General features: G+C 36.5%; 1 protein-coding gene across 1 annotated transcript in view; it reads left to right on the plus strand.

The window, feature by feature from the left end:
- LOC120623433 (inactive ubiquitin carboxyl-terminal hydrolase MINDY-4B) overlaps nt 1-23,715 on the plus strand; it is a 42,752-nt gene extending 19,037 nt beyond the window's left edge. The window contains exons 2-11 of the mRNA XM_039889460.1: nt 200-285; nt 1,175-1,404; nt 8,452-8,629; nt 10,733-10,798; nt 16,425-16,495; nt 17,924-18,071; nt 18,856-18,993; nt 20,573-20,652; nt 21,594-21,728; nt 23,528-23,715. Coding sequence (XP_039745394.1) covers nt 200-285; nt 1,175-1,404; nt 8,452-8,629; nt 10,733-10,798; nt 16,425-16,495; nt 17,924-18,071; nt 18,856-18,993; nt 20,573-20,652; nt 21,594-21,728; nt 23,528-23,591 — 1,196 coding nt within the window. The 3' untranslated portion in view covers nt 23,592-23,715. The remainder of the gene's footprint in view (nt 1-199; nt 286-1,174; nt 1,405-8,451; nt 8,630-10,732; nt 10,799-16,424; nt 16,496-17,923; nt 18,072-18,855; nt 18,994-20,572; nt 20,653-21,593; nt 21,729-23,527) is intronic.
- The last annotated feature ends 296 nt before the right edge of the window (nt 23,716-24,011 follow it).

A 24,011-nucleotide genomic window follows, 5' to 3' on the forward strand; every position in this document is an offset into this window, starting at 1 on the left:
TTTTTAAATATGTATAAAGAAAAGACGAGCAAACGGGTCACCTGATGTAAGGCATCAGAGGAGTGAACATGCTTGGCTTTTGCAAATCTTTTATCCGCACATTGAACAATACTAAATCTAAATATTGATGTGGATGATGGAAGAAAACCAGGCATCCGGATGGTGTGAATGAAATTGATATCTTCATATTGGTTTGCAGAACGTGTGTTGTACGCAAGGAACCGACAGCCAGGTGCAAGGCCTGCGGTAGTCGGAGGTACACCTATAACGGAAGAACTAGCAATAGTAAGTAACAACTTAAATACTTCAAATTATAACTAATTCTCAATAGCTCCTCTACACATTAGCCCCTTGTCTACAATCTCACCTGATAGTATCATTAATGTAGTCGAAGATGGGTTAAGTAGAGGGGTAACTATAGTTAAAGTTAGGGAGGCTTCGGCCATTTTTGTATCTATAAAAACGCCCCACTAAGTGATGCGGCGATAAGGGGTACCTGTTTAATATAACTGCCATACCCCTAACAATTTAGCCCGCTACCAACTTAGGTTTCACCATCACTCACACATAACAGTTGAGATTGCTGTCAAGGGCTATTTTATAGAGGAATAAAAAAAAATAGATAAATAAATAGATATATTACGACAATACATACAACGCCATTTAGCCCCAAGGTAAGCGTAGCTTGTGTTATGGGTACTAAGATGACTCCTTAATATATTTATAATTCACATAAATACTTATAATACACAGATAAATACCCAAACACTGGACGACATTCATGTTCACCACACAAACATTTTCCAGCTGTGGGAATCGAACCCTCGGCCTGGACTCAGAAAGCAGGGTCGCAGCCCACTGCGCCAATCGTTCGTCATATCGCAAAAATGCAGAAATACCACACAAAAGTAGCTGAAATTTAGTAGTACAATAATACTAGCTGTGCCCGCATTCTTCGTATGGTTTTTAATGCCCCGTGAGAATTGTCTGTTTTTCTGATATAGCCTATATTACTCTCTGAGCTTTAAACTAACTCCATGCAAAAAATCGAGTGGATTAGTTTCTTTAGGGCGTAAAGAAAGTCCATTGGTTATTCTTTCTTTACGCCCTAAAGCCGAATAAACAAACACACACAATCAATTAATTTTATTCAATTTCAAAATGTTCCTGGCAGGAACTGCGTGTGACTGCTTTTGGAACATCTTCATGCCCTCCCCGTGGCGAATGGATCCACACCCCTTTGGTCATGAGACCATCCGATCAACCATTGGGATATGGTCTGGCAGCTCAACGAAACGGCACCAGATCATTACTGTCTGCCCTACAAGCTCATATCATCAAATGGCTTTTGTTTGATTCGAGACCCATGACCAAGGATAATAAATCTGCAGAGCCACCAGAAAGGTACGTACTATATAAGAATGACTAATTTGCTGTAGGAACGCTTGTAGTAAATTTAGTACAGTATAAATTAAGTCTGAATAAATAAATCAATAAATAATAAATAAATATACTACGACAATATACACGTCGCCATCTAGCCCCAAAGTAAGCGTAGCTTGTGTTATGGATACTAAGATAGCGGATGAATATTTTTTTTATATTATATAATATAATACACATAAGTACTTATAATATACAGATAAACACCCAGACACTGAAAAACATTCATGTTCATCACACAAACATTTTCCAGTTGTGGGAATCGAACCCACGACCTTGGACTCAGAAAGCAGGGTCGCTGCCCACTGCGCCACCCGGCCGACAAAATATTAATGAGCCTTATCCTAAGACAAAATTTTACAAGCGTTCGTTTAGCGTACGAGCTGTGGAATTGTGGAATGCGCTTCCGATGAGCTTACGACGATCCAAATCACTGGCGGTATTTAAAAAAGCAGTTAAGGCCCATTATATTGTCGTCGATTATTAATAGCATGTATATACTTACTTATTTATTGTATGTAAAAGTATTTATATACGTAAGTGTTGTTATTATATATATATTATTTATATTTATTTATTAATTATATTGTGTACTTTTGATCTATTTGTGTACACTAGTTTATGTATTATTATTTAGTTATTCGCATGTACTTATTTTTAAAATTTGTACAACCGGCAGACTATTCTCCTCTTCTTTTTTATCCTGATTCAAAGGTCCTGGCAGAGATCGCTATTAAGTGATAAGGCCGCCTCTTGTATTCTACTTACTTCTTTATGTTTCTGTTTTAATTATATTTTGTATATTTTAATGTTGTGATATACAAATAAACAGTTAATTAAATGAGCAAGCGGGGAAAGAACTTCAGTTCACTTTCGGAGGGCCGAGTTCGAATCCCTCTTACTTTTCTAACTGATGTGCGTTTTAAGCAATTCAAATATTGAATGATGCAGTAAAACATCGTGACGTAGCCTGCATGCCTGATCTCCATAATGTTTTCAAAGACATGTGGTTTATCAATCCTTTCTGAGCCATCGTGGACTTCGGCCTTAACCCTTATGATTGTTGTGGGATACCTGATTTATGCTAGTAATGAGTTGATATGATGATGATGAAATATTAGCTTTGAATGTGGACCATTAATCAAAATCTGAATTTAACTGGAATTTTTTTTTTTAATCACTCCAGCAGTAGGTAGTTTTACTGCTAAGTTATTTAAGCTAGTATTTATTACCCGCGCAATTAAAGATTAGATTTACAAAATTTGGTTATGTCACCTATGTTTTTTGCTCGTTAAACGGGCATGCGATTTTCATTACGATATAGGTATATTCTTTAGATAACCAGAATCACATGAAGCCAGTGGACCCAAGCGGCACAAGACCAAGGTTTTTGGAACTGAAGCTTGCTGGCTTTTTCTCGGTATAAGATGCCTGCAAAAGTGCTTATATTAGACCTACATGAAATAAATGAATTTTGTACTTTGAAGTATCGCAGTGGACGTTATTTCAAGTAGGCCTAATATAAGCACTTTTGAAACGTCAACTCTGTCTATGTGTAGTGACTCTACCACCGGTTCGGAAGGCAGAGTCTACCGAGAAGAAGCCGGCAAGAAACTCAGCAGTTGCTGTTTTCCAATATCAACAATTTACATTTTACATTTTAAAATTCTTTTTTCTATCTTGTGAGAGATGAAAGCGGAGCCGGATGCTTCCAAGCAACCTTGTCATTACGAAATTTATCAATTGTTTAGTAACCTCGCTGTTACAACTGTGTTTTAACACATTCTTTAATCTTATGCATTGGTAGGTCCAAAATTACACATGACAGGACTTCGCAGACGATATGCAGATGTTACTAATTTATGACCATTTATTGAATGTCGGCTGTTTATATCCACTTTTTTTATATAGACTAATATGTTGTGTTAGAAAAACTATATTGTTATAAATATATTGTGAGGCTACCGTATGTATACCTATTTCTTGAAATTTTTCACGGAGGGATTTACGTGATTTAAGTTTATATATTGACCAAATTGAAATCGGTTACATGATGATGATTTCCAGAATTGAATATTTTAGACACTAGAACAACGAAGCTTCATAAAGCTCGGTGGAGCAAAGGACTGGAAATACGAAACATTGTCCAAACTTACCCAATAGACAATTTACGTTTCCATTTTCTTAAGGGAAAATTGTTACACTTTCTCTTCGTCACGGTCAACGTTTAAAAAAAGAAAACATAAATTGAAAGTAAAATTTCTTCTGAAAAGAAACAAATTTTTCCTCGGTTTCGTGTAGGAAACTTATATAGCCAAAGCAACATTATCGCTTCATTTACATGATAAAGCCACTGAATATATTGTGGTGAAGTTCACACCGCTACATGAGGGATAGTCTGGTCGCACTATACTTTTGTGAATCTACCATTTCAATTTCAAAGGCATTATGCGGCCAAAATTGTACTAATTTGGACATGGACTCTATATAGCATAAATGATTTAACCGGATTCTGCAGGATAGGACGTTTACTAGGGCACTTAGATTCAGTTACTCGCTTAACAGATACTTCTAGATTTCAATACAATTTTTGCAAACTTATAAAACCAACATTGTTTCAATTCTTTATTATAGAGATTCAGCTCTCAACGAAACATCGATTAGTTTCAAACCCGCACGGATTTTGTCAAACAATTTTCCTAAGCTGGTACGCTTTTAGAATGTTTTTCGGCTTCGTACAATAATTCAGAGGGAGTGGATCCAACAAGATAGGACAGTATTGTTGGGGGCAGAATAAAATTACGGTAATTCCTTTCAAAGGCATTCGTTGGTCATAACTACGGGCTCTGGTGAAGCGTGAATGTGTTATTTTGAAGGGTGGAGAAAGAAGGATTTTTGTAATCGTTTAATTTGTAAATTAAGAACGCCTGTTAGGCGTTTGTATAATTTATGGGGCATTTAGAGCAAAAATTCATAGAAGTACATTTGCTTATTCCTGGTTTCGAACCTAGGATCTCGTGATTATAGTCAAACATGTTATCCACAGAGCCCACGAGGCAGTTAATAGTAGATTGTAGCTCTGTTTTACAATCTACTTTTTACTAGACTAAGGTTACAGGTAGGTATTACTAGTTGATGCCCGTGAGTTAACACTTGGTAATTCTGTTGCAAAAATCTTCCACCTTTTACAACAAACGTACCCCGCGGGAACCGTTTTTTTCCGAGATGAACAGCACCCCATAAGCTATTCCGGTCTATAATCTATCTGTGTGTAACAAACATCCATCCATCCAAACTTTGTTTTAGTCTTTTTGTATTTAAGCAAACCCGGAGGTTGTTTTTTTAACACAGTTGTTACCGTTCCTTAGATTATAAGAATCCGTTGTAAATGAGACACAATAACCACAGTTATTATTATTAAAAAATAAAATTTAAAAAAAACTTTAACATTTAAAATATTAATAAAGGTGATCGGTTATTCGAACTTCTTAAACGATTATGCCAGAGCTAATGGATGGTTACCAGTTGAGCTTCTGAGTGTTAGTCATAATTCTTCAGCATGGCGTGCTTTAGCAGATCTGCAGTCAGGCGCGGCGATAATTCACTTAAACCGGAACGTTATTCTGGTAGTCTAACTATAAAAATTAATACAAATAAATTATTGTTTATTTTGTATTTATGTCTTCTTATTCTTCGTCGTTCCAGTTAATGGAAGTCCACTTATGGACTTAGGGCTTGTATGATGCTGCGGGCATTTGTGACGTCTGTCTAGCTTGAATACCGACACTGCGTTTTCCATTGCAAGAAGAGGCGCTATGAAACAATACCTTGAATAGCTACAGGCTCATGAAAGTAAGCTTAATTTGCTATACTCCGAGAAAAGCTTGACAGTCCGTATGGAGTTATTTATAATTTCTTCAATCTTTATACTCCACACCAAACAGATATTCCTGCTTTTGGCGAATTATAGCAAATTAATCTAAATTTTCTTAATATATCATGGAATTCCGCAAAATAACGTCTGCAATCCAATAGCTGTAGGCTTATTTTTCAATAATCTGAGAATCCGTCACAGGTCAGATGATGCTATTTTCATTCCAAATTTCATTCAGGTCAGTGCCCTGAAACATCCACCAGCATAATCCAATATTTATATCACATGTAAATAATACGCAAGCAGCATTGCGGCCCGGTCTTAAGGTTGTGGTTTCCGGTGTAATTATATCACATGTAAATATATATATACGCAAGCAGCATTGCTATGGCCCGGTCTTAAGGGTGTGGTTTCCGGTGTAATTATTGGCACATGAGGCTTAACTGAAACTGAAGCGGTGATAGCCTAGTGGTTAGGAATTCGGCTTCACTTGCAGGGGGCTGAGTTCAAATTCTCCACACACCCCAAACGTTTTATACAATTAAAACATCACTTGATTCAACTTCGAAGCAAAAGCACGAACACATCGTGACCTGCATGCTTGACAGTTCTACATAATGTTCTCAAAGTCATGCGGAGTCCACCATTCTGCACTGGGCCAGAGTAGTGGACTACGGCCTAAACCGTTTTTACTGTGGGTAAAGTACCGTGTCCTGAAGTGGCGCCTAAGGTTTATGGATACATGACGGCTCTTTTTAGAACGTATTCCGTATGCCCGTCGAAGTATTGCTCTGTTTAAGACGCTATCAGTTGAATTGTGACAAAACACTGCATAACTATTCCAACGTTATGCTACCTATATTTGTAAGGTCCTAAGACTTCCCTCCTATCGGAAAATAACGTTAACACAATCGATAAAAAGCTTAAGAAAAACCATAAAGCGGCTGTAAGCGCTAGTTTTTCCATTATGATATAAAGCATATTGGTTTCGATCGTGAGAGCCGATACTAAAGCGTTATAGCGCTGTAAATTTGAAGTGAAGTGAAGATGTGCCGGCGGAAATAGTGACTTGGCTCCTATAAATTCGTTGGACTTAAAATTTAATATAGCTTTGTCATTGTTTATCGTAGAATGTGAGAATTTATTTTATACCTTACTAGTAAGGTAGTGAGTAACATATGTGTTTGGTTTATTTAATAGAATAAACTTCTACTGTATTCCACGAATATAATACGAAAGGTTACTAGCAATATTCCACGAATTCGTCCGCGTTGAAACATTTCCCATAAAACTTCCTACACGATACTCTGACCCGCCGCGTAGAATCACCCGCTTGCGCAAAACTAAGTTAAACAGAACAGCACTTCGCAAGACATTTAAAGAACACGTCATGTTACGTGCTACTCCGTCAACATGAGGCGTAGATGTAACCACGTGTGCCTGAATTTACACCGGCAACCACGTCCTCCATACCAGAACACAGCATTGCCACAATACTGTTTATTATGAAAATTAAGCTTAATTTGCTATACTCCGCGAGCAGCATGAGAATCTGTATGGTGTACTTTATAATTACTTCAATCCTTATACCCCACACCAAACAGATCTTCGGCAATGTACCCTCTACGCACGTTTCGATCCAAAACCGGAGCATCTTCAGGAGATGTTGACTTTACAATGAATAATTGTTAGGTAACAATTATTCATTGTAATATATAATTATTGTTAAGTAACAATTATTATGGATATCCGCAAAATAACGCCTGCTTCTATACTTCTATTCTGTTTGGTTGCTCCAATAGTTCCGGTGGGAGTACTCCCCCGTACATGGCCCGGAAAACTTGTTAAGCTGTTGCTAAAAAAGACGTTAAAATTCGCCAACTTGCCATTGCAAGTGAGCATAGACCCATCTCAATCCATTAAGGAGTGAGGGGGGCCTTCTGCATAAGAGAAAGATGTCCAAGCAGAAAGATATCAACAGACTAAAGATAATGAATGTATTATAATTATGCCATCGTTAATAGAGCAGCGTGGTGAATTTATGCCCTGGATCCTTATTATAATTTTTTTCTTTTCTCTTTATTGCACAACCAAAAATTGGCATACAAAATGCGGACTTAATGCTATAGCATTTTTTAACAGCCAACCTACAAGCTCACGAGAAAAACCAGTGCGGATATGGCAAAAAAAATTGTGTATAGCTTATAACTGAATGCATTTATAACTTAAATTATATAATATTACTAGCGGACAAAGCTAGTATAGATTTGATGCCTAACATTATAATCATCGTGGCTAGCTATGCACCTACTATTATTTTACGTGGTATACTTAGTTAGTAAGTTGTCATTATTTTAGTTGATACATATATACATCCATCCTCACAAACTTTCGCATTAATAATATTAGTAGGATGGTACGCATGCATTCGATCGTTGTCGTATCGTATGCCTTGCGACTTGCTGTTAATTGTGAAGAGTTATGTTTTTTATCTCCGACTATATATATCAGATCATTATTGAATTAAGACAATACATGATTGATAGATAAATAAAAAAAGAATTATTAAAATCTTAATTTAACGGAGCTATGAAGTAAAATTAATAAAAGAATTCTTCTCATTTCCGGAAGATCACTATACAAAATTTTATTTAAATCCGTTCAGTAGTTTTCACGTGATGCCCGTACAGACAAACAGACAGACAGACAAACAAAAATTAAATAAAAATCTGTTTTTGACTCCGTACAGATTATAAAGCATCCTCCGGTCAAAATTTTCAAAATACAATAAATGTACAGAAGTCTTCCAGTTACAGTTTTACTATAAGTATAGATTATTTACTTAGAGAAGAGCACTAAATAAGTAGGAAACAGTAGTCAACACCCGATTTTCCGAGGGTGTATCGTACAAGGCGACAAAGGGATATAACAGAGAACTTCATCAGCGTCCTCCGTGCTGCTTCTACCATCTACTGCGGCATCTAACCAATCTGCCCAGCGTGGTTATTATGGGAAAACCCTCCCATTTGGGGAGGCCTTTAGCCCAAAAGTTGACTGCCATGGAACTACTAAGTCTGTCTCCAAAGATCAGTGTCCACCACATCTAAAACCTCTCAATAATAGTTTTCTCGCAGTTACTTACGTCCTTCCGAAGACCGTCAAGAAGAAGCTTTGTGGCGTGCTTGCAGTGAAGTTATATGGCGTTGCGGTGAAGGTTCACAAACCGAAGCGAAGGTCATGGTTGCGTTGCCGACCACCACAGCGTACGTGCAACACAGCGCACAGTACTACCAGGATGGCATAACTGAAATGGTAGGCTTCATATTTTTTTAACCCAAGCGCAAAAACGACAGGGTGTGTGTGTCTGCAGAACAGATTCTGAATTAGTTTTTTTTGTGAGAAAGGTAGTGTCGGGAGGGTCTTTAGTTATGTTTGATAAGAATCGGTCCAAGATGGTCGCCACCGCAAAATGGTGGATAACGCCATTCCTCACAACTTCCTTAATAGGGGTATCAAATAAAAGGACTTGACTGGTAGAATATTATACAGTATAATAAGTTTCAAGTCCAAGATGGCTGCTACCACAAAATGGCGAAAAACATTTTTTTAATCACAACTCCCTCAAAAAGGGTATGAAATTAAAGGTCTTGACTCATACACTATTGAACGTCAAGTTTTTCTTTTAAATCTGCTTCCAACAATGTAATTTCATAACGTTGCAGTTAGGTATAAAATTGCATCGTGAATGGATGCATTGCTAATATTGTAAACTTATATTACAAATTCCATATTTTGTCTGTTTGTTTGTTTGGTACCCGTATTCAGCTCAGCCACAGACAAAAACAAACAACAAAAAATATGTCTTGCACCCTGGATCCTTTTAATACCAGGAAAGTATCAGGAACGCGTTCCCACGGGATTAAAAATCTATCGCCTTTGTTACCTATGCACAGTTTCACTGCTAAACCAATATTGACGGAGTTTTGCATACAGATAACTTTCATCCAGAAAAACACGTTTTATCCCGGAAAAAAACATAAACAAACACGGGCAACAGCCTTTACAACAATAATACCCGTTTTCACTAACGTCTGACACGGCAGTGCCTAAGTAACGCATAAGAAGATTCCTTGGCATAAATTTTCATTTCACCAATCGATTTTCATAGGAAACTCATATAACCTAACATGAATGAATGAATGAATGAATACACTTTTATTGTACACCAAAGAAAAAAGTAGTTACAGAGATATAAATACATATCAAGAAACATACTAACATGTCTATGGTTCTTGCCGCAAAGTGTAGTATTTTGTGTTGTGTTTGTATTATCACATTGGTTCTTTTTCGTACGGATTTAAGGTAATTAGAAAAATTTAATAAATTTTTTTCATCATCTAAACTTAACGATCCGCCAAAACTCCCAATAATAATAAATTCCCTTATTCACCCTGCAGGGGATCGAGGCCAGTGGCGTGCATAGAGGGTATGCACAGGCTCATTCAGTGGCGTGCATAGAGGGTATGCACAGGCTCATTCAGTGGCGTGCATAGAGGGTATGCACAGGGTATGCAGATTATATAAAATTAAGAAAATCTCCAGTACGAGTTATAAATACTTAGGGATAAGCTTTCTTTAACTCTTACAATGCCTATCCTTAAGTTTTTTATAACTCGTACTGGAGATTTTCTTCATTTTATATCATCTGCATACCCTGTGCATACCCTCTATGCACGCCACTGAATGAGTCCGCGACCTTAGCGCTTACCACTGCGCCAGGAAGGCCGACCTCGTCTCGCTCTAACCTTGAAACACAAGTTGTTAATTCCATAATAACCAAAATAAAGTTCTGACTTAGGTTCGTGGATAGGTGGATTCATCAAAGCAATCATATATCGCTTATGTGGGCTTTGATCGAACAATGGCTTGTATACCCCATCTCAAGTTAAATTAACTATCGATCGAGTGTCAACGCTTGGCATATCGTACCATTTGTACGATGCATAAACGCAAAAAAAATCTTTTTCGCCTTTTCATAGCTAAGTAATACATTATTGTGGTGTCTCAGTACACCACAATAATGTATTACTAAAATGGTTGTAACCAAGTTGTGGAAACTTCATTGGTCTATGTGATACAAAAATACGGCATTACTTTTATGTATAATTATACTGTTTGTTTCCCTTGAAAAGCTAATAAATAAATAAAAATACCCAGCAAAGTTTGTTTTAGGCTCTTCTTAGAACAGGGCGCGTGTGGAACCCTCGTAGCTTTAGGTTTAAGTTGGCGAACGAGTCTAATACCATCCCCTTACAATTATGTAAACATATATGTATGAACGCTTTATAAGTGCCTTTATAAACTAAGTTAATTTTTTTTACAGATGGATAACTTAATTTTTGAATGTTTTTCAAGCTGCATTTCTTCGAGTTCAAGAGTTTGGAGGATCTGCAGATATTTTTAAAACGCTACTTATACCTGGTAAGTAAATCAATTATAGTAAATAATCCGAATAAGACCCCATCACTTAAACCCCAACCCCTTTATCTGTCTGATCTGTAATCTTGACTAGAAAGATTGCTTCCATACAGGCAAGACTTCGAAACCGTTGAATATTTCAAATCAGTTTCAGTATCAGCATCATTTAGGTTATAGTTCCGGTTCAGTTTTTTAGGCAGTAACGAGTACTTAAGTTAAATTAAGCTTAATTTGCTTAACTCCGTGAAAATCTGAATGGTGTAATTTATAATTTCTGCAATCCTTATACGACGCACCAAACAGATCTTCGGCAATGTACCCTCTACGCACGTTTCGCTCCGAAAACGGAGCATTTTCAAGAGATGTTGGCTTTACAATTATTCATTGTAATGTCAACATCTCCTGATATGTCATTGATTTCCTCGAAGTAGCGCCTGCTTCTATCCAATACATAAAGAAACCTTGAAAAAGTCGATTTCACTCATTTATTTGACTGGTCTGGTTTCCCGTTGTTTATGAAAATCTTTAAGTAGATACCGGTTAATTAAGGCTTAATCGGTCGATAAAAAAAAAAAACAGTTATTATCTAAAATTCACCGGTTGCTTAAAGTTAGGTATTCAAACATATATTTAAAGTCTTTAGGAACTTTACTAGCTATTCTAGTAAAAACATTCAAAGGTAATCCGTACTATGATATCAGTTTATCTAACTTTTTCATAAATAGTGGTGGAGGCGGTGCTAAGAGGATACCAATATTTCTCGGAACCGCATAGCTGCAAAACAGATGAGCCGATTAAAGAAAGATTTCTTTAGTTCTTAATTTAGTTGACGCACAACAGGATCCAGTGGTCCAGTACTTTGGCAAAGAGGATTGCCACTAAGTAAAGCCTCCAGCTTTATTAGAGTGTTTACTTGCTGCTCTTTGGCTTAAACGCTTCCTAATGGCTAAAGTTCTAAGCAAGCCAACAAAGCGAAAGTCTTAACACTTAAGCCGCGGAGCCTTCTAGGAAGCTTCACGGATTTGCTATATATAAATTTTCGCTTCAAATGTGGGTAATCTTTTATCTTTTCCATAATGTACGTAATAAAAGTAATTAAGACAGATTCTAAAAACTTAAATATATCCTTATAATTTTTTTTAAGCTTGATGCTTATGTAAATAGTTACGCACTTTTTATACGCTTTTTATTAGTTTCACCCGTATGTTTGTTTGTATGTTTGTAACCGAATCCTTTGTATTTTTTTTTTGACACGGTCTGATTTCGTTCAAACTTTATATATATCTTGGGGACCCATTACAATACACTAATTTGATAACATTATTAGTTTTTTAAATTAAAAATAATTTATATAATCATCGTAGACGAGGTGGTGAAAATGCAAATGTTCCTCTTGAACTTAAATAGAACTTCAAAAATTAAAACAGTGATTTTTATCAAATGTTTATAGATTTAAAACAAACCCTAAGATATAAACAACCGAAACTTTAGTCTTTTAATAGCTCTATACTAAAACTACTTAAACAAATTTAGCGCTGAGTCGTTGAAAAGTGCCGTCTTCACTCGTAGTGCTAAGCAAGTTAATTAAGTGCTATTCAAAGTAACTATCATCTAGATTACTTCATTATTTACACAATGTTACTAAATAACTTCAATAATACGTACACAATATTCAATCACTTTAAAATATTTGATAATAGCTGTTGCCCGCGACTTCGTCTGCGTTTGATTTTGTTTTTTGATGTGACATTAGTTCAGTATCGCTAAGCCTTAAATGAAGGGTTTGCTGCTGTCCGCTGAGGAGTTATGTTCTCTATCTCCAACCATATTCATCAGATCTACACAAAGTTTGGGCAAAATTAATCACATATTATAACCTCTAAAGTACAAAAGTAATTATATAAATCGGTTTTCATTGGACGGCTTTAAAATCGTCAAACACCTTCTACCCCTCTCCCAAAATAACTGTGGTTAATTTCGGGATAAAATGCTTCCTATATTAATTATAATACCTTCAGAAATATGTGTACAAAATTTCACGATGATCGGTTTAGTAGTTTTTGCGTGAAAGCGTAACAAACAAACTTACATTGACATTTATAATATTAGTAGGATAGGATAGGATAGGATAGGATAGGAAAGGATAGGAGTAAGATAGGATAGGATAGGATTACTTCCAGCCACCATCCATAGGATGAGAATAAGATAATAAGTACTGATACATACATACATACTCATTACATAAATCACTCTTTCACACTGTGTTTAAATAAGCACCATAGCTATAGAAAAATATAATGAATGAAGGTAAATGTAGGTCTTATAAGGGTGAGAATATGAGTATACAAGTAAGTAGATATAAATAAAGAAAGTAGAAATCTTTTTGCCCTCCGACGCATGAACGTCGGGGCGTTATAAAGTTGACGTGTCGGCGTGTGCGTTGTTTGTCTGTCTGTGGCCTCGTACTTAGCTCCCGAATAGGTGAACCGATTTTGATTTGGTGTCTTTTTTTAGAAGGGTGAATTGAAGCGGTGATAACCCAGTGGGTCGGACCTCGACTTCACTTTCGGAAGGCCGAGTTCGAATCCCAGCACGCACCTCTAAGTTATGTGCGTTTTAAACCATTAAAATATCACTTGCTTCGTACATAAAAAACTTTTTCAAAATGTGTTTAAATGAGTACCAGAGCTATAGAAAGATGTACCGAATGTTGGTATATTCTTATAAGGATATGAATATTATGAGTAGGTATACAAGCAGATATTAAAGGTAGATTTGATTATTGCCGCGGGATGATGGCAGATCAGTATACAGTTGTCACCGTGTCCAGAAGGCTTCGTACGAGGTGACTAAATTATTTTTTTTAATTTATAATTCACGGACAAGGTATATGGCCCAACTGAGAGTATGTGGATATTCCACTAGAAAAAAATATATAAGTCGCCTCGTACGAAACCATCGGGAATTGGACACTCTAAATAAATTGAATAAATATTCATACATCAATCAAGTCATTTATTGCGGAAAAATAGATCTTATGTAATGCATCATAAAGATATCTAGCCAAGTTTCGCCTGATAAAAATTAAATGCAATAATAAAAATATTAAAAGACATAAAAATTACAAAATACAATAATTCCGTAATTATTGGATAAACGCAGGCGTTACTTTGCAGAATTCCATGATGTGTTACGAAAATTAAGCTTAATTTGCTATAGGTACGTATGCTGTAATGTATAATTGTGGGTTATTTGTTACAGGAATAGATAATTAAATAGCATAGGATTTAGCATAAGGATGTTAAGATTATTTATTTTAAAAAAAGCTTCACTATCGCATTAGGTTTAAGTATTCTGTAATGATAGTGTTAGAATAAGAATATAAATAAATAAATAAAAATAAATAATTTCGTCAATCTTTATACTCCACACCAAACAGATCTTCGACAATGTACCCTCTACGTATGTTTGGTTCCGAAACCGGAGCATCCTCAGGAGGTGTATACTTTACAATCAATAACTGTTTTCATAATATATCCGTTATTACTGTGTTACAATTTGGCTAAACCTAAAACAGTAATTTTGATTAATCGGTATAGACATTTAATTTCAAATCCAGGTTATAAACAACCGAAACTTTTGTCTTTATAATGTCTTCAGACTAAAACCAATTAAAGAGAAGTTAAACAAATTTCGCGCTGCGTCGTTGAAAAGTGCCGTCTTACTCTCGCAGTTCTTAGCAAGTTAATTAAGTGCTGTTTAAAACGACTATCACCTAGATTACTGTATTATTTACACTATTTTATTTACTAGCTTTGATAATTCCTTTTTAAACGACTTAAAAAAGAAGATCCTACCAGTATATACGTCCACATAGCGGTCTGTCCATTTCTTAGTTGGTCGGTCATTCGATTAACATCCATATCCCTACGAATATTTTAAATGTCAATGTAAGTTTGTTTGTTACGCTTTCACACAAAAACTACTTAACCGATCCTCTTGAAATTTTGTACACATATTCTTGGATGTATTACAAATAATAAAAGATACTTTTTATCTCGACATTAAGCTCGGTTTCTTTGGGAGAGGGGATGAGTGTTTGACGATTTTACACCATAACCCCGACAAATTATAACCGAATTAAACAATTATTTTTGTACTATAGAGGTTATAATATTTGTTTAATTTTGCCCAAACTGTGGTTGGAGATAGAGGACAGAACTCCTCAGTGAGCAGCAGCAAACCCCTCATTTAAGGCTTAGCGATACTGAAGACTTTAATTTTTTTTAGATTTACGTCTAAATTTAATGCCACATCAAAAAACAAAATCAAACGCAGACGAACACAGGGCAACAGCTAGTAATTATATACATGTTAGTGATAACTGCTTGAAGCGATGATAGCGCAGTGGGTAGGATTTGGACTTCTATTTAGAAAAGTGCGTGCTGGGTGCGAGTTCGAATCCCAGCACGCACCTCTAACTTCTCTAAGTTATGTGCGTTTTAAGGAATTAAAATATCACTTGCTTCTTCTGAGAGTTTTCCATAATGTTCTCAAAGGTGTGTGAAGTCCACCAATCCGCTGGACCAGCGTGGTGGACGGTGGCCTTAACCCCTTCCCACTGTGGGAGGAGACCCGGGCCTTGTGGGCCCGCAATGGGTTAATAGATGTCTGATGATGATTAACGTTCTCTCTGGTGTATTACGATAATTTTCCAAATCAAGGCTGGTGCTGAGAATTTAAAAAGTAAAATCTGATACCTAGCAATTCATGGCCCGACCTGGGAATTGAACCTAAGTCCTAGCGATCCGTAATTGAACACGCCAACCACTAGTCCAACAATACAGTTATATTATTAATAGACGGGAATGACAAATATAGTTCAAGACAGAAATGTATGACTTCTTATCTATTAAGATGAAGAATTTGTAATGAAAACTATTCACATATAAAATAAAAAAAAATCACAGTATTACTTTTTTTTTAAATTTCACTACACGTTAGCCCTTGACTGCGATCTCATCTGGTGGTCTGTGGTGCAGACTGAGATGGTAGCGGGCTAACCTGTTAGGGAGTATCGGAGTCATACATCGTATCGGGTTTTACGCGACATCGCACCGGAACACTTCGCTTAGCAGCACGTCTTTGTCGGTGGGTAGTAACTAGCCACGGCCAAAGCCTACCACCAGAGAATATTAAGAAATTATAAATTCCCAAATTGCCCCTGCCGGAAATAGAACCCCGGACCTCCTACTTAAATTCACAGCGCTCACCGTTGCGCTAGGAAGGTCGTCACTAGATTACAGAAAGTCACTGTTCATAGATTTTTTTTATAGAGTTTCCACTTTCCACTTTTTTATCGGCTTCGTACGCTCAGGTTTCCTTTAAAAGAGCACTTTTAGTGACAAGGCCGCCTTTGCAACCTAGCACTAAGTACTATTACTGTTTTCCTTGTGTTTTACCTTGTGTTGTGTTGCAATAAAGTTTTTCTATTCTATTCCCAGTAGATTCACTTTGCTCAAAACTAAAAGCGTAAAAAGGAGATCTATTTTCGCGTAAAACTGTTTTGCACCTTTCCTAACAGAATTGAAAAGTTATACGCGGATGGGAGTAAATAGTTTCTAATTAGTTTCAGTCGGAAGATGGCTCCGGATCACTGCTACTTTTGTACGCTTGTATCTTGTCTCGAGGCTGCGACAAGTAAGTATCTACGTATCTTTAAGTGTAGAGTAGAGATGGGCTGTAAAGTCCACTTTGATGACATACACAGACAAACCAACCAACACGCACACACATACACGCACACACCCACAGTGGCGTGCACAGTTGTTTTTACCAGGGTTGGAGTATAGCAAGAAGATGGTGTAAAGTAGAAAAATCGTCTTATGTATACAAGTTATACGAAAAATTTAGGGTAGGTAGTGCATTTCTGCATATATGAAGTGCACGCCACTGCACCGTGCACTGGTTATTTGAATGTTTTTTTTTTATATAGTTACCATATATATTGAAGGACCAAGCAGATTGCCCAACTTCGAAGGGCATCAAAGGAAAACATACTGCAAAATGTTGTCTAATGTCCATTAACCTGAGGCGTAGCTGTGTGTGTGTGTGTGTGTCATGTGGCTGTTATTACACAGGCATTTACTTTAGAACACAGCATTGCAACAATGCTGCTTAGCGGTAGAAAGAAAATTAATTGTTTGATAATTCAATAGCACTTAAGATTTTACCACAAACTAAAAAACCGTAAATTGTAAATTGTAAATTTGCGGCCGACTGGCGAGTAGGCAGCGACCCTGCTTTCTGAGTCAAAGGCCGTGGGTTCGATTCCCACAACTTCAAAATATTGGTGTGATGAACATGAATGTTTTATAGTGTCTGGGTGTTTATCTGTATGTTATAAGTATTTATGTATAAATTATTCATAAAAATATACATCAGTCTTTTTAGTACCCATAACACAAGCTATGCTTACTTTGGGGCTAGATGGCAATTGTCGTAGTATATATTTAATTATTTAATTACGGGACATTCGTGATACAGATTAGTGTTTTGTAAAACTTTATGAGAATACTTACATAATTATTATTTATTTCTTGAAAATTCAAAGTGGACCTAACCGCCTATCTCTACCTAAACAGTGAAGGAATTTCAGCGACATTATGTCAGTGCGGCGTAGTCTTTAAAACTTTCACTGATTTTGGTAAAATAAATATTCATTTATTTGTGGAACAAAGCCGTTTGTTTGGGAGCCAGTTACGCAATCTTTTTATGTTTACACAAATATAACGGCGAAACATCGTGAGGAATCCTGCATACCTGAGAGTTCTCCATAATGTTCTCAAAGGTGTGTGGAGTCCGATCCGTACTGCGCCAGCGTAGTGGACTTAGGCCGTAACCCCTTCTCATTGTGGGAGGAGACCAGTGCCCTGTAATGGGAAGTTAATTGAATAATGTAATGAAGGTAATTGAATAAGACAAGCGTCCTTTGGTCAATTTTGCTATAAATATACTGTGTATTGATACGCGAAAGCGACTCCTTATTTGAGCTACAAACACCTTATCAAGTGCCACTAATTATTTTCATATAATATTTGTGTAACTTTAAAACTTATTTGATTCCAGTGTGAAAAAAGACCTGGACGGAAAGCTGACTTACCTCGTTTCGACTCAAGTTGAAGGGTCTCTCAACGTGACTACTCTCCTCCTAACAGGACGAGCGACACCGTATCTGCATAACGGTGTACAATATGTGGGGGACGAAGACCATTATGTAAGATGTTTATAGGTATTTTTTTAACTCTCCTTATGAAATAAGGAATATTGAAAATTTTAAAATTCCCCCACTGATGTGATTGTAAATTTACGAGATTTGTTCGAAACATAAGTTTAGAAGGAAAAACAAGGCGGTATTTTTCAATACCAGGTATCCTAACAGACTTCTAAACAAACTCTTACTTCCCGTATCAAGGACTGCATCTTAACGCAGAAATTTTTTATATCTATTAAAATTTACAACAATTTGCCAGTTCAATTGAAAGAATTACCTATTTAGGCGTTGAAGAGAAAACTGCATAAATGCCTAGTTATTAATACCGAATAATTATATTAAATTAAATTTAGTACAGCGATTTTAGGTTAAAAGTGCCATGATGTTAAATCATTGGTTTTAATTCTTATTTTAGGGGCACCAATGCGTGTCATATAAACTATGATTATAAATAATATTCCTTTAAATTACCGTAGTAAGCCCTCGACAATAATTCAGAATAATTTTAATACATATAACTACGACAGTACATCGCCGTCTAGCCCCAAAATAAGCATAGCTTTTGTTATGGATACTAAGATGACGGTTGTATATTTCTATAAATAATATACATAAATACTTATTTATAATATGAAAATAAACATCCAGACACTGAAAAACCATTCATGTTCAACACACAAACATTTTCCAGCTGTGGGAATCGAACCCACGGCGTTGGACTCAGAAAGCAGGGTCGCTGCCCACTGCGCCAATCGGCTGTAAAACAAAAGAAACAATTATTTCACAGGCAATGCCGCAGTTCGGAGTGCTGTCACGAAGCTCTGTGGGTCTCTTAGTTTGGTATGGGAATGATGACGGGATCACTAAGAATATTTCGAAGCAGAACCCGGGGTCCCGCTTGAAGACACCAGCTCTACCTATTTGGGTATCGTATTTTTTTCATAAATTTGACAGAATTTTTTGCTTGGCCTCTCACAGTGCTTCAATGGCGTACCGGAGATATAAGATCTACCTTTACATAAGTTTAAACAATATATTAAAACACATTTAACACCATTGATGAATTCCTTAACGACAAGGCTGCTTAGAAGCAGGCCACTCCGCTCTGATCTCTCACATAACAGAAAAATTCTAAAGATTGCTAAACTATAAAATTATGTTACAAAAGAGCGATCTGCAGAATTTCTTGCCAGCTTCTCAGTGGAATCTGCCTTCCAAACCGCTGATAGAGACACTACAAACAGACTGACTTGACGTTTCAAAAGTGCTTATAAACTGGGCCTCCTTGCAATAAAGGAATTTTGAATTTGATTACGATGAGTCAGAAGAAATAGTGATACACGTAATTCTCTAATGCATTTAGAGTATCAAAACAACAGTACACCATGGCTTCTTAATATGACTTTTTAAACATTCCGACAATGGCGTAAACTCTAAACGTAAACTGGCTTAAATAAACCTGCAGCATCTGTCACTTTTATTTCAAGTAAATAAAATAACACTTGCTTCAACGGCGAAGGTAAAGATCGTGAAGAAACCTGCATGCCTGTGAGTTCTTCATAATGTTGTCAAAGGCGTGTGGCGTCCATCAATCCGCACTAGGCGTGGTGGACTAAAGCCCTACTCCTCCTCTAATCATTGATCAGTGACACATCATCATTATCGTATCAACCCATTACCGGCCCACTACGTTCGAGTTGGCACGGGTCTCATCCCACAATGAGAAGGGGTTCAGGCGGTAGTCCACATTTGGTAGATTTCACACACCTATGAGAAAGTTATGGAGAACTCTTAAGCAAGCAGGTTCCAACACCATTTTTCACCGTTAAAGCAAGTTATGTTTTAAATTTCTTAAAATAAAAACGCGCATAACTCCGAGAAGTTAGAGGTCTGGGAATCTAACTCGGTCAAACCGAAGTTTTAACCAAGCTATCAACGCTTCTGATGCCTAACTCATGCGCAAAATCAAAAAATAAGGCTCAATGTCTAACTTCAATACAAATATTATACACAGAACACAGAACACAAAATGACGTACCAAGTAGCTATTAAATTTTCCATCGTTCCTAGATATATAGACGCTTATTTGCATCGAAATATATAAACTATTTAGGAAATAAAACAACTTATACGTTGTATTGAAGTTTACTAGATCTATCCCCTGAACGTAACAAATCAAATATTTATACTCAAGCGTTTGATTGAAAGATAAACACTAATAAACGGTTTTTAACCACATTTCTGATACCTACCGCTTGGATGTGGAATGCTTTCTCGGCAACTGAGATTCCTGAGACTTCATCATTGCTTTCTAACAGGCATGATTGTCGTCAAATCGATCGTTATAAAAATATATATTGTTGTGTTGACCGTTATTGTTCCGACCGTCGTTTCAGTCAATGGTCTTCTCGCGAAAAAAAAAAAATATATATATCTTGCGCGGCAGTGGTGCGGCACTTCATATTATTACGTTAATGCTACAGTTTTTTTATTAACTTTCTAAGGTAACGTGCTGCTCGGGACACTATGGCGTGCTGTTTAATACGAATCGTGAACTCTTGCGAAACTATCACGCGGAAAGAAGGTAACTACATCTTTATAATTGGATAGAAGCAGGCGTTACTTTGCGGAATTCCATGATATAATAGTTAAGTTTGGTTTTCTCAACAATTATTTATTGTAAAGTCAACATCTCCTGAGGATGCTCCGAAACGTGCATAGAGGGTACATTGCCGAAGATCTGTTTGGTGTGCAGTATAAAGATTGAGGAAATTATAAATTGCACCATACAGATTCTCCGGCTTTTCGCGGAGTATAGCAAATTAAGCTTAATTTCCATAATATAAATCTTCATTTACTAACATACGAGTACCTTATACTATTATATGTGAATACAAACATTAAATATAACCATGAAAGAATAACCTCCCTGGCGCAACAGTGAGCGCTATGAATTTAAGTAAGAGGTCCCGGGTTTGATTCCCTGGATGGGGCAATTTTGGAATTTATGACTTCTGCATTTTCTCTCGTCTGGTCTAGTAAGAGACTTTGGCCGTGACTAGTTAACATGCTACGGACAAAGACATTCCGCTAAGCGATTTAGTGTTCCGGTGCGATGTTGTGTAAAACCAATTGGGGGTATGGAGAGATGAAAGAGTCAAGCTCCTACCCACTGCGCTAACACCGCTGCACTAGGCTATTACCGCTTTTTTATTAAATATACTCATGTAAAACAAAAAAAAACACCCGGCTTATTTTGTTGTGGACTTCTTCTTAGATCAGGACACGATTGAAACCCTCGCAGCTTTAGTTTTAAGTTTACGAATATGGTTATCGCCATCATCTTACTACCATGTAATTCTCATGTAATGTAAGCATATATTTTGTATACAAACCTACGTTACATCAACGTATTACTAATGTACCTAACCTGAAATATAAGGTTGTAAAAATTCCACCAGCTTTCCCAACCTAAACGACACATCGAAAGAAAAGTAATTTGAACCTTAATTTGTTTTTTAAAAGGTTCGATATCCACTACTACACGTGCGGCGGATGTCACGTTCTCCTTAACGTGGATACTCGAGCTCACGAAGACTTGGTGCCGCTGAGAAATGATGACATCACCGCCACTCCACTAGAGAAACTTATCCACACGAAGTAAGCTCATTTGTATACATTAAGAAGTTATGCATTCATTTCGAATAGATTATAACGTTGCAAGCTTTATGCGTTTAAATATAAAATTATCAACAGTCATTGGTCACTATATCCAGCATTAAATTAAGAATATACGGAACTCTCCTTCAGCCATTATTGTATGCAATGCAATGTGTCCAAAAACAGTGAAAACGCCCCGCGCACGTCTCACCTTACACCCGCGGAATGTTGCAAGCTCACAAACTTTTCTCATTTTCACATTTTACAGTGAATGTTTAGATTAAAATAATTACTGTTATTTGCTAAATGGTTTGTTCGATACCATTCTAAAGTTGAGTGGTTTTTGATGCTTCAATATTAATCGTTTACACGGTTTCTTTATGTTCTTAATTCTGTGATATCCAGGCTAACCCTTTTTTTGCCCAAGCAGATTTGGATACAATGCGTATTTTTTGGGCTTTTTCAAATGAATGAATTCCAACAGTGTTTAAAACTGATTAACTTTGAGATCGAGATGCGTACGTAACCATTTATACTTTGATTGTAGTTTTATTACTTGTCCATTTCTCTGCATTACATAAAAAAAAAATACAAAAAAAAATTGGCGTAGGCACTCGGGGTCGTAAGTAGAAAATCAGTTAACATTTCGCAATTGCAGAAATTATTAAAGTAACTTTTGTAGTTTCGCAAACATCTTGGCAAGTTAAAGTGGCAATGAGCCAAGGATGCTTGGCTTGGGGTCATGCCCTTAGTTGAGGCTGATAAACTAATCCTTCAACTGCCTCCCGAAACTATTGTCTTTAAACTTTATATTGGGCAAGAAAAATTATGTTCCTCTCTGCCAAAATAGTGGACTAGGTAAACACTCTAAATAATTTATTGATTTGGGTCTTTATTTTGTCATCATTATTAACTTATTACTAGCGCACTACAAGGCACAGGTCTCCTCTGTCTTAGGCCTCAAGGGTTTTGGCCGTAGTCCAGAGTAGTTTTAGTATTGATGCATAAATTATGTGCGTGTTACTTCACGGGCTTTAGTGGTACATTATGTACTGTCTTTGACACTTATTTGTGAAAGCAAAAACCTAATGGTTTTTAAGTAAACCACTGTCATAGTTTTTAATAAAAGAAATCACATACAGCCCTAACATCACATGTTGAATTTAAATCAAGTGACTCCTGTCACTTATTAAAAGATACGCGTCGCGTAGTCTAGGTGCTATGCGCGTGTCGGTCTTTTATGATCAATAGGGTTGCCACAAGTAAGCACTTAGAATGTTTTTAATTCATTTGTATGGAAAAATAAATATGCTTGTTTTGATTTCATATTTTTACCGGTGATTCCTCATTATTTTAATTGAATTATTAGAATTTCGTAATTCGTTTACACGTTGTATATGTAAATATTTAATTGAGTTTCTTTATACCAACACACTAAAGGCTGAAACAGATTTAGTTTATGGAACTAAATCTGTTTCAGCCTTTAGTGTGTAGGGTATAAAGAAACTCAATTAAATATTTACATATACAACGTAGGTAGAATTTTTTGGAAGAAAACAATACGAACTGTTTCCTTGTGGAAACGCTCCAAACTACGCAGCTTACGTGGTTTGGTGGAGGATGGAATTTGGTTTAAAAAGTTTTTACGATAATTTCACCCAGCTTACAATCTTTGGCAGCGCTGGTTCTGTGTTAACGAAATGGCTTTATTCAGAACAACGATGTCTCTAAAACCTAAAACTCATCACAGTGCGTAGTGTATAGAGTAATGCACAAACACTAATTGCTACCTGTTTCAGATGGCAGGAAGCCAAGATAACCTGGTCTGGCGCAGTGCCCTTTGCGGGCGACTCGCCGAACTAACGGTTCAGCGTCTAATTGCTTTAGTTATAGCCCGGTGTTATTTAAATAGATCTACAACTTAGATACACGTAAATATTGTTGTCAGGTACCTGCTTAAAGTACCAAGGTAGCACGGCTTTTACGAATAATAAAAACACGGAGGCTCGTGTAGTAAAATAGAGGTAAAAAACTACTTAAAAGTTGTTTCTTTTTACGTTTACTTAGAGGTCAAAGTAGAGGAGTAGAGGAGGGTAAAGTTTAACCTGAGTTTTGGGGAATATATTATATTTTGATCATAATTTAGATTGTTTACCGAGGATGATGTACCCAAAACTATACCCTGAGTTTTGGGGAATATATTATATTTTAATCATAATTTAGATTGTATACTTAATTTTATTGTGAAATGAAACACCGAGGATGATGTACCCAAAACTATAC

The sequence above is a fragment of the Pararge aegeria genome, chromosome 4 (assembly GCF_905163445.1).
Source record: "Pararge aegeria chromosome 4, ilParAegt1.1, whole genome shotgun sequence".
NCBI lineage: Eukaryota > Metazoa > Arthropoda > Insecta > Lepidoptera > Nymphalidae > Pararge > Pararge aegeria.